General features: G+C 38.8%; 1 protein-coding gene across 11 annotated transcripts in view; it reads left to right on the top strand.

Moving 5' to 3' along the window:
* Positions 1-12239, top strand: part of TPX2 (TPX2 microtubule nucleation factor) — a 64238-nt gene that overhangs the window by 32246 nt on the left and 19753 nt on the right. For all 11 annotated transcript variants that reach the window (XM_027867951.1, XM_027867948.1, XM_027867943.1 and 8 more), the window contains 6 exons: positions 925-1044; positions 1293-1408; positions 1992-2143; positions 3494-3665; positions 10301-10439; positions 11458-11674. In XM_027867951.1, the coding sequence (XP_027723752.1) occupies positions 925-1044; positions 1293-1408; positions 1992-2143; positions 3494-3665; positions 10301-10439; positions 11458-11674 (916 nt within the window). The remainder of the gene's footprint in view (positions 1-924; positions 1045-1292; positions 1409-1991; positions 2144-3493; positions 3666-10300; positions 10440-11457; positions 11675-12239) is intronic.

Here is a 12239-nt window from a genome sequence, read left to right as displayed (position 1 = left end):
TACCTGTCCGACTGCTCCTCATTCTTCTTTGTTGGATCATTATCCATGTGATGCCCACTAATAGTATGTGTACCCCAAGGCTGTGTCCTGGGCCCTCTTCTCTGGTTGTTCTTTATCATCTCACTTGGTGATCTCATCAGCTTTCCGGAGTTCACTTACCAAATCTGTGCATATGACTCCTAGATCTATATATCCAGGACTAGTCTCTCTGCTGAGTTCTGATTTCACATTATCAGCTGTCTATCAGGCATTTCTAGCTACTCGGTGGTCCCATAAGCTTTCCAAATTTGATATGTCCTAAACAGAGTTCATCTTTCTTCCTCACACCTCTCCTTCTCCCGAACCTTCCTTTCTATGGAAAGCACCATCATCCCTCCAGTCTCCCAGATTCACAACTTTGGTGTCATCCTTAACTCTTCAGTCTCCTATACCCAACACGTACGGTCATTTACTAGATCTCATTGACTGTTTACTTCCATAGAGTGTCTGCCTTCTCTCCTCTTCTCTCTAGTCACACAGCCCCCATGCTAGCGTCTGGCTCAGACTTCCCTAGGGTCCTCTTCCTCCTTACCAGTGCCTCTTGGAATCTCTAGGTTTCTTCAGGACTCAGTTCAGGCTTCCTCTTCTACATGAGGACTTTCTTCCTCTCCCTAAGTGCTTGTGTTCTCCCCTGCCTCCCCCTAAGGTTGCCTGTGATCTGTTTTCTGTGTGGCTTATGTAGATTCTCTTGCCTATTAGAATGTAGACTCCTCAAGAGCAGGGACTCTTTCACATTAGTCTTTGTATCCCTAGTACCTAGCACTGTGACTTACACTAGGAGGTACTTAATAAATGCTTGTTTATTTTGATTATGCTTTGACTGATTTTATGCATGTCTCTGGGCAGATCGAATACATTGTCTGCTTTTGTCCTTTTGAACTCTAGCACTGAGGGCAAAAGTAAGCCCATGGAAGGTAGTGCTTCCAAAAATTTTGCCCAGAAGAGTGAGCCTTCTCTGGGACGACCCGCAGGCAGAATAGCTGTGTCTTGCACACCACCCATAAGGTGAGTATCTTTCCTTGCTGGTAATCGAGCTGTCTATCAGGCTCGTGGATTCCTTTAGAAGTCTGAGTGGGTGGTGACTTGATGGTTTCCAAATGAGCCTTGACCTGTTATGGTGACCTTAATGAAAATGTATCTGGATTCATGTTTCAGGGCTTTGGAAATGACCTTTCAGGATCATTTGAGTGTTAGCATCCTTTGTCCTCTCTCAGTCCCATCTTTATTTCTGACTAGCTTGATTTGCCTTTCAGGAAGAAGGTTCTGAAAAGTACAGAAGAACAAGAGTTGGAGAAGAGACTCAAGATGCAACAGGAGGTGGTAGAGATGCGTAAGAAGAATGAAGAGTCCTTGAAAATAGCTCTAGCAGGTATGGGTCAGCTCTGCTTCAGTCTCATTTGTGATTGCTTCTGTTCGGCATTCCTCTAGTGTGAATGGAGATTTTTATAGGAAAGGCTTCCTATGATATATGGGAAGGAATCCATCTCAGGATCCACACCCCTGAGTCTGTATAAGTAGGGTATGATTATTAAAGCACTGAGACTAAATGTGTTGTACTGCTAACTGTAGCACCACAATTTGCCCTCTAAACGTTGATCTTCTTGAGGATTCTTAGAAAGTTTGATCTAGATGAGAGAAGGAGGAGTAAAACTAGTTCTTGGAACAATTACCAATAGTGTTACCTGGTAGTGGAAACATGATGCCTTTTCAAGAATAAGGCAGAACTGGGAGGACTAAAGCCTGACTTGTTCTGTCCTTTGGCAGTATCCACAAAGACACCGTCTAGAAGGCTGAGTCTAACCAGCTCAAAGTGCCAGTGACAGGTTAGGAAGCTGGCAGTATTATATGTCTCTGGGTCAACAAGTTAAGAGTGTTGGTTGACCAGTATTCTCTGCTCATGGTGGTTACATTCCCAAAGTTTTGGGTTTACTTTTTTTGTCTACTCCATCCAGGGCAGCCTCTGAAGAAAACAGTCAGCCAAGTAACCAAGTCAGTTGACTTCCACTTCCACACAGATGATAGGATCAAACAGCACCCGAAGAACCAGGAAGAATACAAAGAGGTGAATTTTACATCTGAACTTCGGAAGCATCCTCCATCCCCGGTAAGGTGATAGGCAAAGTGAGCCCCAGTTACCAATGTATTCAAAGGGACGTTGGATTATTATTCTAGGTAATTATTAATTAAATCTCAGAGGAGATTTCTAGGAGTAAAAGTAGAGATATGTAGGTTAACACCATTGCCAGTCCTTCTGGAAAATAATTTGAAATTGTCCCAAGCACTACACACCCTCTGATCAATCAGGATTACTACTGGATGTCTTTTGAGCATTCCCGGTACCAAGCACTGGTTAGATGGTGGGAGAGTAGTGATTTCAGTGAGAATGGGGCAGAGACCGACATGAGGCAGGACTCTGATGACCTATCTTAAAAGTGATCTTAAGTCACTTTTCTTCTCTAAACCTCAGTTTCATCATCTATGAAATGGAAGTTATCTTTTTATTACTTTCCTCGTGAACAAATTTGCAGTGAGGAAAGTGCTTTATAAACTGTAGAGTGCTATAGAAATGTGGGATATTAGTAATAATATGATAATCCAAGAACATATTATATCAATGTAAACTAATTTAAGTCCAGGATAGAATGAAGACCAAGGAGACCTGGAGTCATTGAGCACATCCAGACCAGATATGGTTAATTAGAAGTATATTCCATGGAGCAGGTGAATCTTAATCAAGTGTCTTACATAGTAATTTACATCATTTGTCTTATGAGATCCTCTACAACAGTCTCATGATGTAAATAGAACAAATGGACTTTATACTTAATTTATATGTGAGGAAAATGAGTCCAAGGTCATACATTAGTAGATGTCAGAGCTGGAACTTGAGTCCAGTTGGCCTGAGGAGTCCATTCTTTTTTCCCACAAAACAGTCATGGCACAGTGACAGATACTGTTCATGGGAAAGGAAAAGAAAGAGTCATGCAGATGCTGTAATAAATGTGGTTAGGATTTCTCTTTCTTAGTAGATACTGATAGAGTATGTAAAGTGATCGGCCTCATTTGCTTTTCTCTGAATATATCTTACCCAAAGAGCTCTAGAATTGGGGTCAGAACAACTAACTTTGACACTAGCCATATTACCTCATGAAAATCGCTTAAACTTATTTGGGCTTGTTCCTCTGCCATAAAATGGAGATAATTTTGTTTGCTCTGACTACCTCACAGTATTGTTATGAGGATAGGGCTTTAGGATTTGGGCTAATCTTATTTTTGAGCCTAGGACTTGTACCACCAGGTCAGGGGTTAAGGCTGCAGCAATCATAGAAACCGCTTTTAAAAAGAAGTGTTTTCAAAACGCTGAAAGGCCATTGCTGTTTTTGTTTTTTTTTTTTTTTGTGGAAAAGTTCTCAAAAGAGATTTGTCATTTTGCGCACATTATCTCTGTCTGCAGGCCCGAGTAGGCAAGGGACCTACCATTGCCAAGCCTTTCAATTTGTCCCAAGGAAAGAAAAGACCTTTTGAAGAAACAGCCTCTACTTATGTCCCTCTGGCACAGCAAGTTGAAGCTTTCCATAAACGAACACCCACTAGGTACCACCTGAGGAGCAAGAAAGATGATGAGGGTAAGTGTTCCCTTGTCTCTAAAATTGGGTGAAAAACTTTTAGTTGAGAGTTTTCCTTTGTTGTTTGTATCTGAAGCATCCATCTGGCTTCATAAGGAACCAATAATACAGAAATTAAAAAAAAAAAGCACATCACTTTGTATAGGTAGCAGACATATGGCATAATGTCTCTCTGACTTCTTGAGTCTGTGACACATCTATAAACTTGTGGTTTGGGGAGGGGTGGTGGTAGGGAATGGTTTCCACCTCTTATTCCCTGACAAGTTCATCCATTTGTTCATAGTACTAAGTCAAATTTCTATAATGCTTTAAGGTTGAAAGATCATGTTTATCACAGTCATCTTATGAGTGGGTAGTACAAGTATTTATCCCCAATTTAGATGAAGTGGAATGTGTCTGATTCCTATAAGTTCAGTTACAGGTCTTGTGACTTCAAAACCAGCTCTCATTCATGTACCGAGACTCTATATATCTTTTTACCCTGGTCATTCTCCTATCTCCGCCTCTTTGTAGCATTGACCAAGGAGAATGAAGAAACCCAGGCAAAAATCAATTCAGTTTCTTAATGTGTGACTTGGAAAGGTAACATTTTGTCCAAATAAATTAACACAGGATCTCACGTCCTAGAATCTCACTGTACTTTTGTATTGATCTCATATAGACTTTGTAACACTGTTGAGTAACACAGACAAGGAGGTTCATATACTGTTTTATTGTAAACTTCAGTGCATCTCTGAAAGACTTCAACAATGTGGGTATTCTTTGGAAAGGGATACTTTGCAGCCCACCTGCACTTTGTTGGCCTGTGAGCTTCTTGTTGGGTCCTCCCATAACTCCCAGAGGATCATCTAGCACGGGTGTCAGAGGTCTTCAAAGTACTCCATGAATGCCATTGTAGCCCTTAGACTGTTACCTTTCTGTCATTATTTTAAAAGTTTACCTCCTTTTCTAGTCATATGTTTAATAAAATTAACTGACATTCATGTAGTGCTTTAAAGTTCACAGACATTTTATACATAACTCATTGGAGCCTCACAACAGCCCCATGAGATAGATGCTACAGGTAGTAGTATCTCCATCTTACAGAAACTGAGGCTTAGTGAGTTCATTGGCTGCCTGTGGTTACACTGCTACAAGTATCAGAGATGAGATTTAAGTCCAGCTCATCTGGAGTGTAAGAATAATATTATTAATCCACCCAAACATATTGCTTCTCCATTTCCTATACCATCTCTTTTATGCTACTTCTTACACATAAACCATCATTGCTAACAATCCACTGGTATGCCTTGTCATTGTTCTCTGAAGTCACTCTTAATTTTAATTCTTTTATTTTTCCTTCTTAATTTATTTTTAGTTTTCAACATTCACTTCCACAGGCTTTTGAGTTATAAATTTTTCTCCTCCTCCCTCCCCATGACAGCGTGTGCAATCTGATATAGGCTCTACATATACATTCCTATTAAACACATTTTCACATTAGTCATGTTGTAAAGAAGAATTAGAACCAATAGGAGGAATCATAAGAAAGAAGAAACAAAACAAAACAGAAGGGGAGAAAAAAGAGCAAGTAGTATGCTTTGATCTGCATTCAAATTCCATAGTTCTTTCTTCGGATGTGGATAGCATTTTCCATCTTGAGCCTTTTGGAGTTGTCTTAGATTCTTGCATTGCTGAGAAGGGTTAAGTCTATCAATATTAGTCATCGCACAACGTGGCTGTTACCGTGTACAACGTTCTCCTGGTTCTGCTCACTTCACTCAGCATCAGTCCATACAAGTCTTCTCAGGTTTTTTTGCAGTCTGCTCATCATTTCTTATAGCACAGTAGTATTCCTCTTAATTTTAATTCTTCAAAGAATAATGTTCCATGGTTTGCAGCTACAGACAGTTCTCACTTTATGTAAATTCACATTACACAAATTCAGCTTTACATAAAGAATTCTGAAAGAAATCCATAGTCCAAAAAAAACCAAACCTGTGAAAGCTTTACTATGCTCTCTTGCTGTTTCTGACCCTCGTCTTAACACTCCACAGCCTTCCCCTTCCTCCTATGTGAAAGTAAAAGAATGGCTAGGGGCGGGGAAGGTTGGCTTGAGACCTCTGCACTCTGCCCACCCACCTGTATGTTCACCCCTATCTGTCTGTCATCCAAACTGTTTGTATGCTACATTGCTGGAAGAGAAATCAGTGATAAAAAGAGGTGGTTTTGTGTCAGGGAGCAACTAGAGATTGTTGAAAGTGCAGTGTAAATTCCCAAGTATAATTCAGCTGACCCTCTTTCTATTCGTTTCTGGCCCTAGCTCATCATTCATCTACAGTGCCTGTCCAAGATTCATGTTCAGATGAACTGATTCAGTGGGCTCTGTCCAACTTCATATCCTAGTCTAGACAACAGGGACTTCTTCATCCATTTGAATTTTCCTGTGTAGATTCTTAGACTTCACACTTGAGTGGTTTGGGATCAAACTGACAACTTTGTGTGATGTCCTGGGCCTGTCTACAAATGGGTATGTGGAGCACCATGTCATGCTAGTCAGTAAATATTTATTATGCATCTAGTCTGTGCCAGATAACGTACTAAGGGTTGAGGATACAAAGAAAGGCAAAACCCAGTCCGTGTTCTCAAGGAGCTCACAGTTCAGTGAAGGAGAAAACATGCAAACAGTTATGTAAAAGCAAGATACATGCAGGCTAAATTGGAAATGATCAACAGAGAGAAGGCACTAGAATTATGGGGCATTGGGAAAAGCTTCCTTTAAAAGGTGGGGTTTTATCCAGAACTTGAAGAAGCTGGGAAAGTTGGGAAGGGGAGATGGAGAAGAAGAGCAGAGTATGTGCAGGGATGTAAGGGATTAGAAGACTGGAAGACTAGTCAGGGAGCTTGGACGTGAAGGACTCAGATGTGAACACCACAAAGTTTTCTGTTTGATCCTAGAGGTGATAGGGAGTAACTGGAGTTTATTGAGAGAGAGAGAGAGCGCCTGTCTGTGTGTATGTGTATGTGACAATCAGACCTACACTTCAGGAAAATTACTTTGGCAGTTGAATGAAAGATGGATTGGAGTGGGGAGAGAGTTGACGCAGGCAGACCCAACAGCAGGCTGCTGTGGTAGTCCAGGAGTGAGGTGATGAGGGCTTGTACCAGACTGGTGGCAGTGTCAGGAGAGAAGGGGACGTATGCGAGAGATGTTATGAAGGTGAAATTTAGGGGTCTTGGCAAAAGATTGGATCTGAGGAATGAGAAATAACAAGGAGTCAAGGATGACACCTACTTGTTACGTAGGTGACCCCAGGTGACTGGAAGGCAGTAGTCCCCTCAGCAGGAAGAGGGGAAGGTTTTTTAGCGGAAGATGAGTTCAGTTTTGGACATGTGTTTAAATTGCTCTTTGATTTTTATTCTGTGCTGGAGATCTAACATAAAAAGGGTAAACATCTTTGTTGAGGATATTTCTCTCTTTTTTTTAACATCTTTGATATTGATAATAGAAGATTATTGTTACATATTAACATATAAAAGTGGCTTATCCATTGGAGGAGACTCTTTAATGCTGCATTTTTCTCTATAGAGTCAAGTCCTCTTAGTAAAACACAATGTATCTTATGTTCTATATATACCTTTCAGTTGTTTGTGTGACTGGAGCTGTACTCTGCCATAGAAAATCACTCATCAGTGCCTTATTGTTCCCTTCTGATATTTTCTTTAAAATACCCTCAGTACGTATATTGACTATTCTCATAAAAATTTTATAGAGATTAGAAAATAGGCCTGTGGCTCAGTAGTTATTGATTAGTTGGCCTTTTTTGGGTAAATCAGATCATCCATGATTTCCTCCATTTATTCAGGATCTTCTAGGTGTCTTGAAAATCAGTCCCTCAAAACTGTTTACCTTTCAGCGTGGATTTTTTTTTTCTGTGTATACTTGATCTGATTTAACTATTCTTCCTGTGTTTATCATCTTTACTTCCATTTTCACTTTCTCATATAGTTTAGTCTTGAATCGTTGGAGTCCATGTGGTAGTTCTACTGTCAATAGTGATGAGCATAATTTGTTATAGAATAGATGACAATTGGTTACATATTTCTTTCTGTATTTTTTTTCTCCCTGGTTTCATTTATATATGATCCTAGGATCACAGTTTTAGAACAAGAAGGGACCTTAAAGGTCATCTTGCCCAACCCATTCATGTTGTTGCTGAGGAAACTGAGAAGCCAGAAGGGCTAGTAACCTGCTCAAGGTTATGCAACTAGTAAGTTCGAAATAGTTTAGAGTCTCACTTCAAGGAAATGTTTTTCTTTTCACTATTCTTCACTGTTATAAGAGATAATAATAACAATCCAGCATTTATATAGCACTTTAAGGTTTGCAAAGTGCTTTATAAATATTCCCTCCTTTGATCCTCAAGACAACCCAGAGTGATAGGTGCTATTATTATCATCCCCATTTATTCAGTTTTAAGGAGTCATGTTTGTTTATTGATTTGCACAGGGCTGCAGGTTGGAAATTAGCAATCTATAATGTGCCCCATTGTCAGTCAGTCATAAGGTATTTTGTTTGGAAAATGGAAGAGACTCATTTGAAAATCTTTCAGTGGAACTTTTCACAAGAGAAATGAAATTTTAAAAAAATTTCTAACAAATGAATCAGTTTTCTTTTCCAATCTTGTCCTTTCCCTTTGAATAAAAAGAAAGAAAAGCAAAACTTTTGTAACAAGTATGCATAGTTGAGCAAAAACAAATTCCCTCATTGGCCATATTCAAGAACTTCATGTCTCATAATGCACTCTGAGTCCACCCCGTCTTTGTCAGAATATAGGTAGTAGTTGTTATCACTGGTCTTCAGGAATCATGGATGATAGTTGTATTTGTTAGAATCCTTAAATCTTTCAAAGTTGTTTCTCTTTTACAATGTTGTTATTGTATAAATTGATCTTTTGGTTCTGGTCACTTTGTCTCTGCATCATTCATAGAAGTCCTGTCAGGTTTCTCAGAAGCTGTACCTTTCCTCCTTCCTTTTACAATATAGTATACCATAATTTGTTTAGCTCTTCTCTAGTTGCTGGGTAAAATTTACCCCTTTCTTCCCTTAGTTTATAGTTTTTTTTGCTACCACAAAATGAGCTCTGAAAATAAAAGAAAGTTCTCTTAATGAAACTAGGATTGATAGCTATTCTTTTTCCCCCATATATTATTTTGTTCATGGGTTTGGCAGGTTAGTTCAACTTGGAAATTTGAATGGCATTTAGTTTTGATTTCTAAAATAAATTATGATTAAAAGAATGTTGTCTGTTGCTAAATATGTCGAGACCTTTATAAAAGAGACAAATGTGGTGTAGTTGAAAGATCATTGTACTTACAGGACGGGTTCGAATCCTGCCAGGTAGTCTGTGACCTTGCACAAATTGATTCATCTCTCTGATTCTCAGTTTCCTAAGGAGGTTGACCTAGATGACGTGGAAGATTCCTTCCAGCCCTGCACAATCATGTGATACCTGAAGATCCTCAGGGCTACTGATTTTAAAAGCACTTATCTTCTTTGAGTTGTGTATCAGTATATGTGTTAATTTGTTTCATTTGTATTATCCCACCCAATTACTTGTTCCCTAATGTGAGCTAATGGAATGTTAGGCTTCTTAAGGGCAGGGGCTAGTGTGTTTTTGTTTTTATATTCTCAGTACCTAGTACTGTACATAGCACATAATAGAAACTTAATAAATGTTTACTGAATGAATTGATAGAATTGATAGAATGAATTGATAGAATACTTACTGCAAGGTAACTGACTTTGGGTTTTATTTTATAGTGAAAATGTCTCACATTCACAGTACCAAGAGTTAAACTGAATTCTTTGCACCTTCTACCTCCTTTCCTAGTACTTTGCTACTGTCACTGCAGAGACAGAAGGGGGTTGCACGGGACCCAGGGATGTTTGGTATTTTTAATTGATTCATGGGTTGCTGTAGCCACAAAATTCATCACTTAGTGGCCAAGTGATGAGTGACAAGCCTTTACTAACTTGGGCTGATCCTTCGACCTGCTCGTTATTTCTGTAAATGGTTTTATATTCTCTAATCCAAGGGCCTGTAGGGTCATGTAAAAGGTAATAAATAGGCAGAGTGGTAGTTTTAAATAATTGTGTAAATGGAGGGACCACTGAAGTAAAAAAAATCCCGTATTTGACTTTAGAAAGTTAATTTTTTTTCTTTGATACAAATATCTATTTCCTGGGAATTTACAGTACTGAGAATAGTCACTGGGCATTGAAAGACATTTTCTTGAATCTGAATGAATAAAGATATTATTTGTGGTGATCATAAGCAGAGTAGTAGAAAGTGATGATAAATGTGGAAACCTGCATTAGCCACTGGGGGTAGAAATAATCTTAATACAAGTGACTCTTGTTTGTTTTATAGTAAAAAGAACATTGATGTTTTATATAAATCAGAAGCTTTTCCCCCTGAGTGGAATGATAGATTGGATGCTAGTGAAGACTGCTAAAATATGCTAAGGCACCGTCTGCTTCCGACAGTTATCCATAGAAAGATGTCTGTGTTGTGACCTGGACATAACCTAGCTGGAGGCCCACCTGATGATGGCAGGGAATCCAATGATACTTTTGTGGTTTCACTTTGTAGGTCTGTTACCCTCCAAACCATCAGTGCTCAAGATAACAAATCCACAGACTCCTGTATTTAAAACTAAGCAGCGCACAAGGCCTGTAACGTGCAAGAGCACAGCCGAGTTGGAAGCAGAGGAACTTGAGAAAATCCAACAGTAAGTCTCCACAGAACTGTGGAAAATCTAGCTCTAGCAGTCGATGCACTTCCTTACCTGGTGGTCTGTGGGAGTCACACTACATGTGACCTTTTCTCACCTAGCCTCAAGGTGAGGAGCCCAATGACTGAGGCAACAGCTAGGGAGTCAGATTTGAGTTGGGAGAGATGAAGGAAAAGAAGCTAGCTGTTACTTAAGAAAACCATTTGGTATTCTTCCAGGTTAATTTGTGCAAATTTTACTCTTGAGCTGTTATATTAATAGCTTATTTTTGTGTGGTGCTTGGCAGCTACAAAGTGCTTTATAGAGGCCTTATTTGATTCTCACAACTCTGTGAAGCAGATAGGACAAATATTGTTTTACAGATGAGAAAACTGAGGCTTAGTGAGGTTAAGTGCCTTTTCCGTAGCTGTTCAGTTACCAGGAGGCAGAACAGGTCTTCTCACTCTTAAGTCCAGTATTCTTCCCACTAAACTCTGTTTCTAACACCCAGTGTCTTGTTATGCTAATGCCACTCAGTCATCTAAGGTTAAATGTTGTTGAGATGGAATATAGAAAATGTTCTCCTCCTAGTGGTACTATTTATTTTAGTGCTTGTGGAGAAGAGAGAAGCATGTATTTACTTTGAGTAAAGAAGAGTCACATTCTATGAGTAATTAAGTGTTAGGACATTATATAATAATTTTTCCTTTCTAGCAATATTGGTGAATGGTATTACTCTATGTCTGTGTTTATTGATACTTTAATAAAGTTTAAAATATGCTATTTATGAAGAGAAATCTCCATGATGATTGTTTCTGTCTTTGACACCATCTTTTTTTGGGGGGGGGGGTTAGGCAATGGGGTTAAGTGACTTGTCCAGTGTCACACAGCTAGTAAGTGTTATGTGTCTGAGGCTGGATTTGAACTCAGGTCCTCCTGAATCCAGGGCCAGCGCTCTATCCACTGCCCCCACTTTGACACCATCTTTTTTGTTTGTTTGTTTTCCTTTCTTGAAATCCCATTAATTATTCCACAGATACAAATTCAAAGCCCGGGAACTTGACTCTAGAATCCTTGAAGGTGGGCCTATCTTACTAAAGAAACCTCCTGTAAAGCCACCCACTCAGGCTATTGGGTTTGACTTGGAAATTGAGAAAAGGATACAGGAACGAGAGGCAAAGAAGAAGTCAGAAGAAGATCACTTTGAGTTTCATTCTAGGCCTTGTCCTACCAGGATCTTGGAAGATGTTGTGGTAAGAATTTTTTTTTACTTCCTCAAATGCAAGTAAAAGTGTCTGAGAACCAGAAATTGAATAAGATAGGTGGGTACCAACTGGGTGGGATTTGTATTTATGTTTTAGTTTTTAACAAAGTAGGAAGAGGTTGGGGTATGGAATTAATTGGGTCAGGTTAATTGCAATTTCTGGTAGATTTTTTTTTTAAAAGTTTGATAAATAAAGGCCATTCGTTCTTCCTCATTCTGGCATGGAGGTGAGTGACCCTATATTCTCAAAGACTATGTCATCTGTTTGTTAGTAATAATGTTGATATGATGATGAAGAAAATGATTATATAACAAATAATGAATAATAGAATACCTAATGATAATATATTAATACAATGTAGTTATTATGCTATATAATGTATTATATTTATAATTATGTTGTAAATATATAACAAAACCACATTAGTATATTATAATAATTCTTAAATCATAATTATTATAGCCAGCATTTTTACTTCTCTTAAAGGTCTCGAAAAATGTTTTACATATATTACCTCATTTGATCATTGCAACAAACATGTGAAATAGTTGCT

Source organism: Vombatus ursinus, unplaced genomic scaffold, assembly GCF_900497805.2.
Source record: "Vombatus ursinus unplaced genomic scaffold, bare-nosed wombat genome assembly UNPS02014786.1, whole genome shotgun sequence".
Classification (NCBI taxonomy): Eukaryota; Metazoa; Chordata; class Mammalia; order Diprotodontia; family Vombatidae; genus Vombatus; species Vombatus ursinus.
The sequence above is the reverse complement of the archived record's forward strand: the minus strand, read 5'-3'. Positions and strand labels throughout refer to the sequence as shown.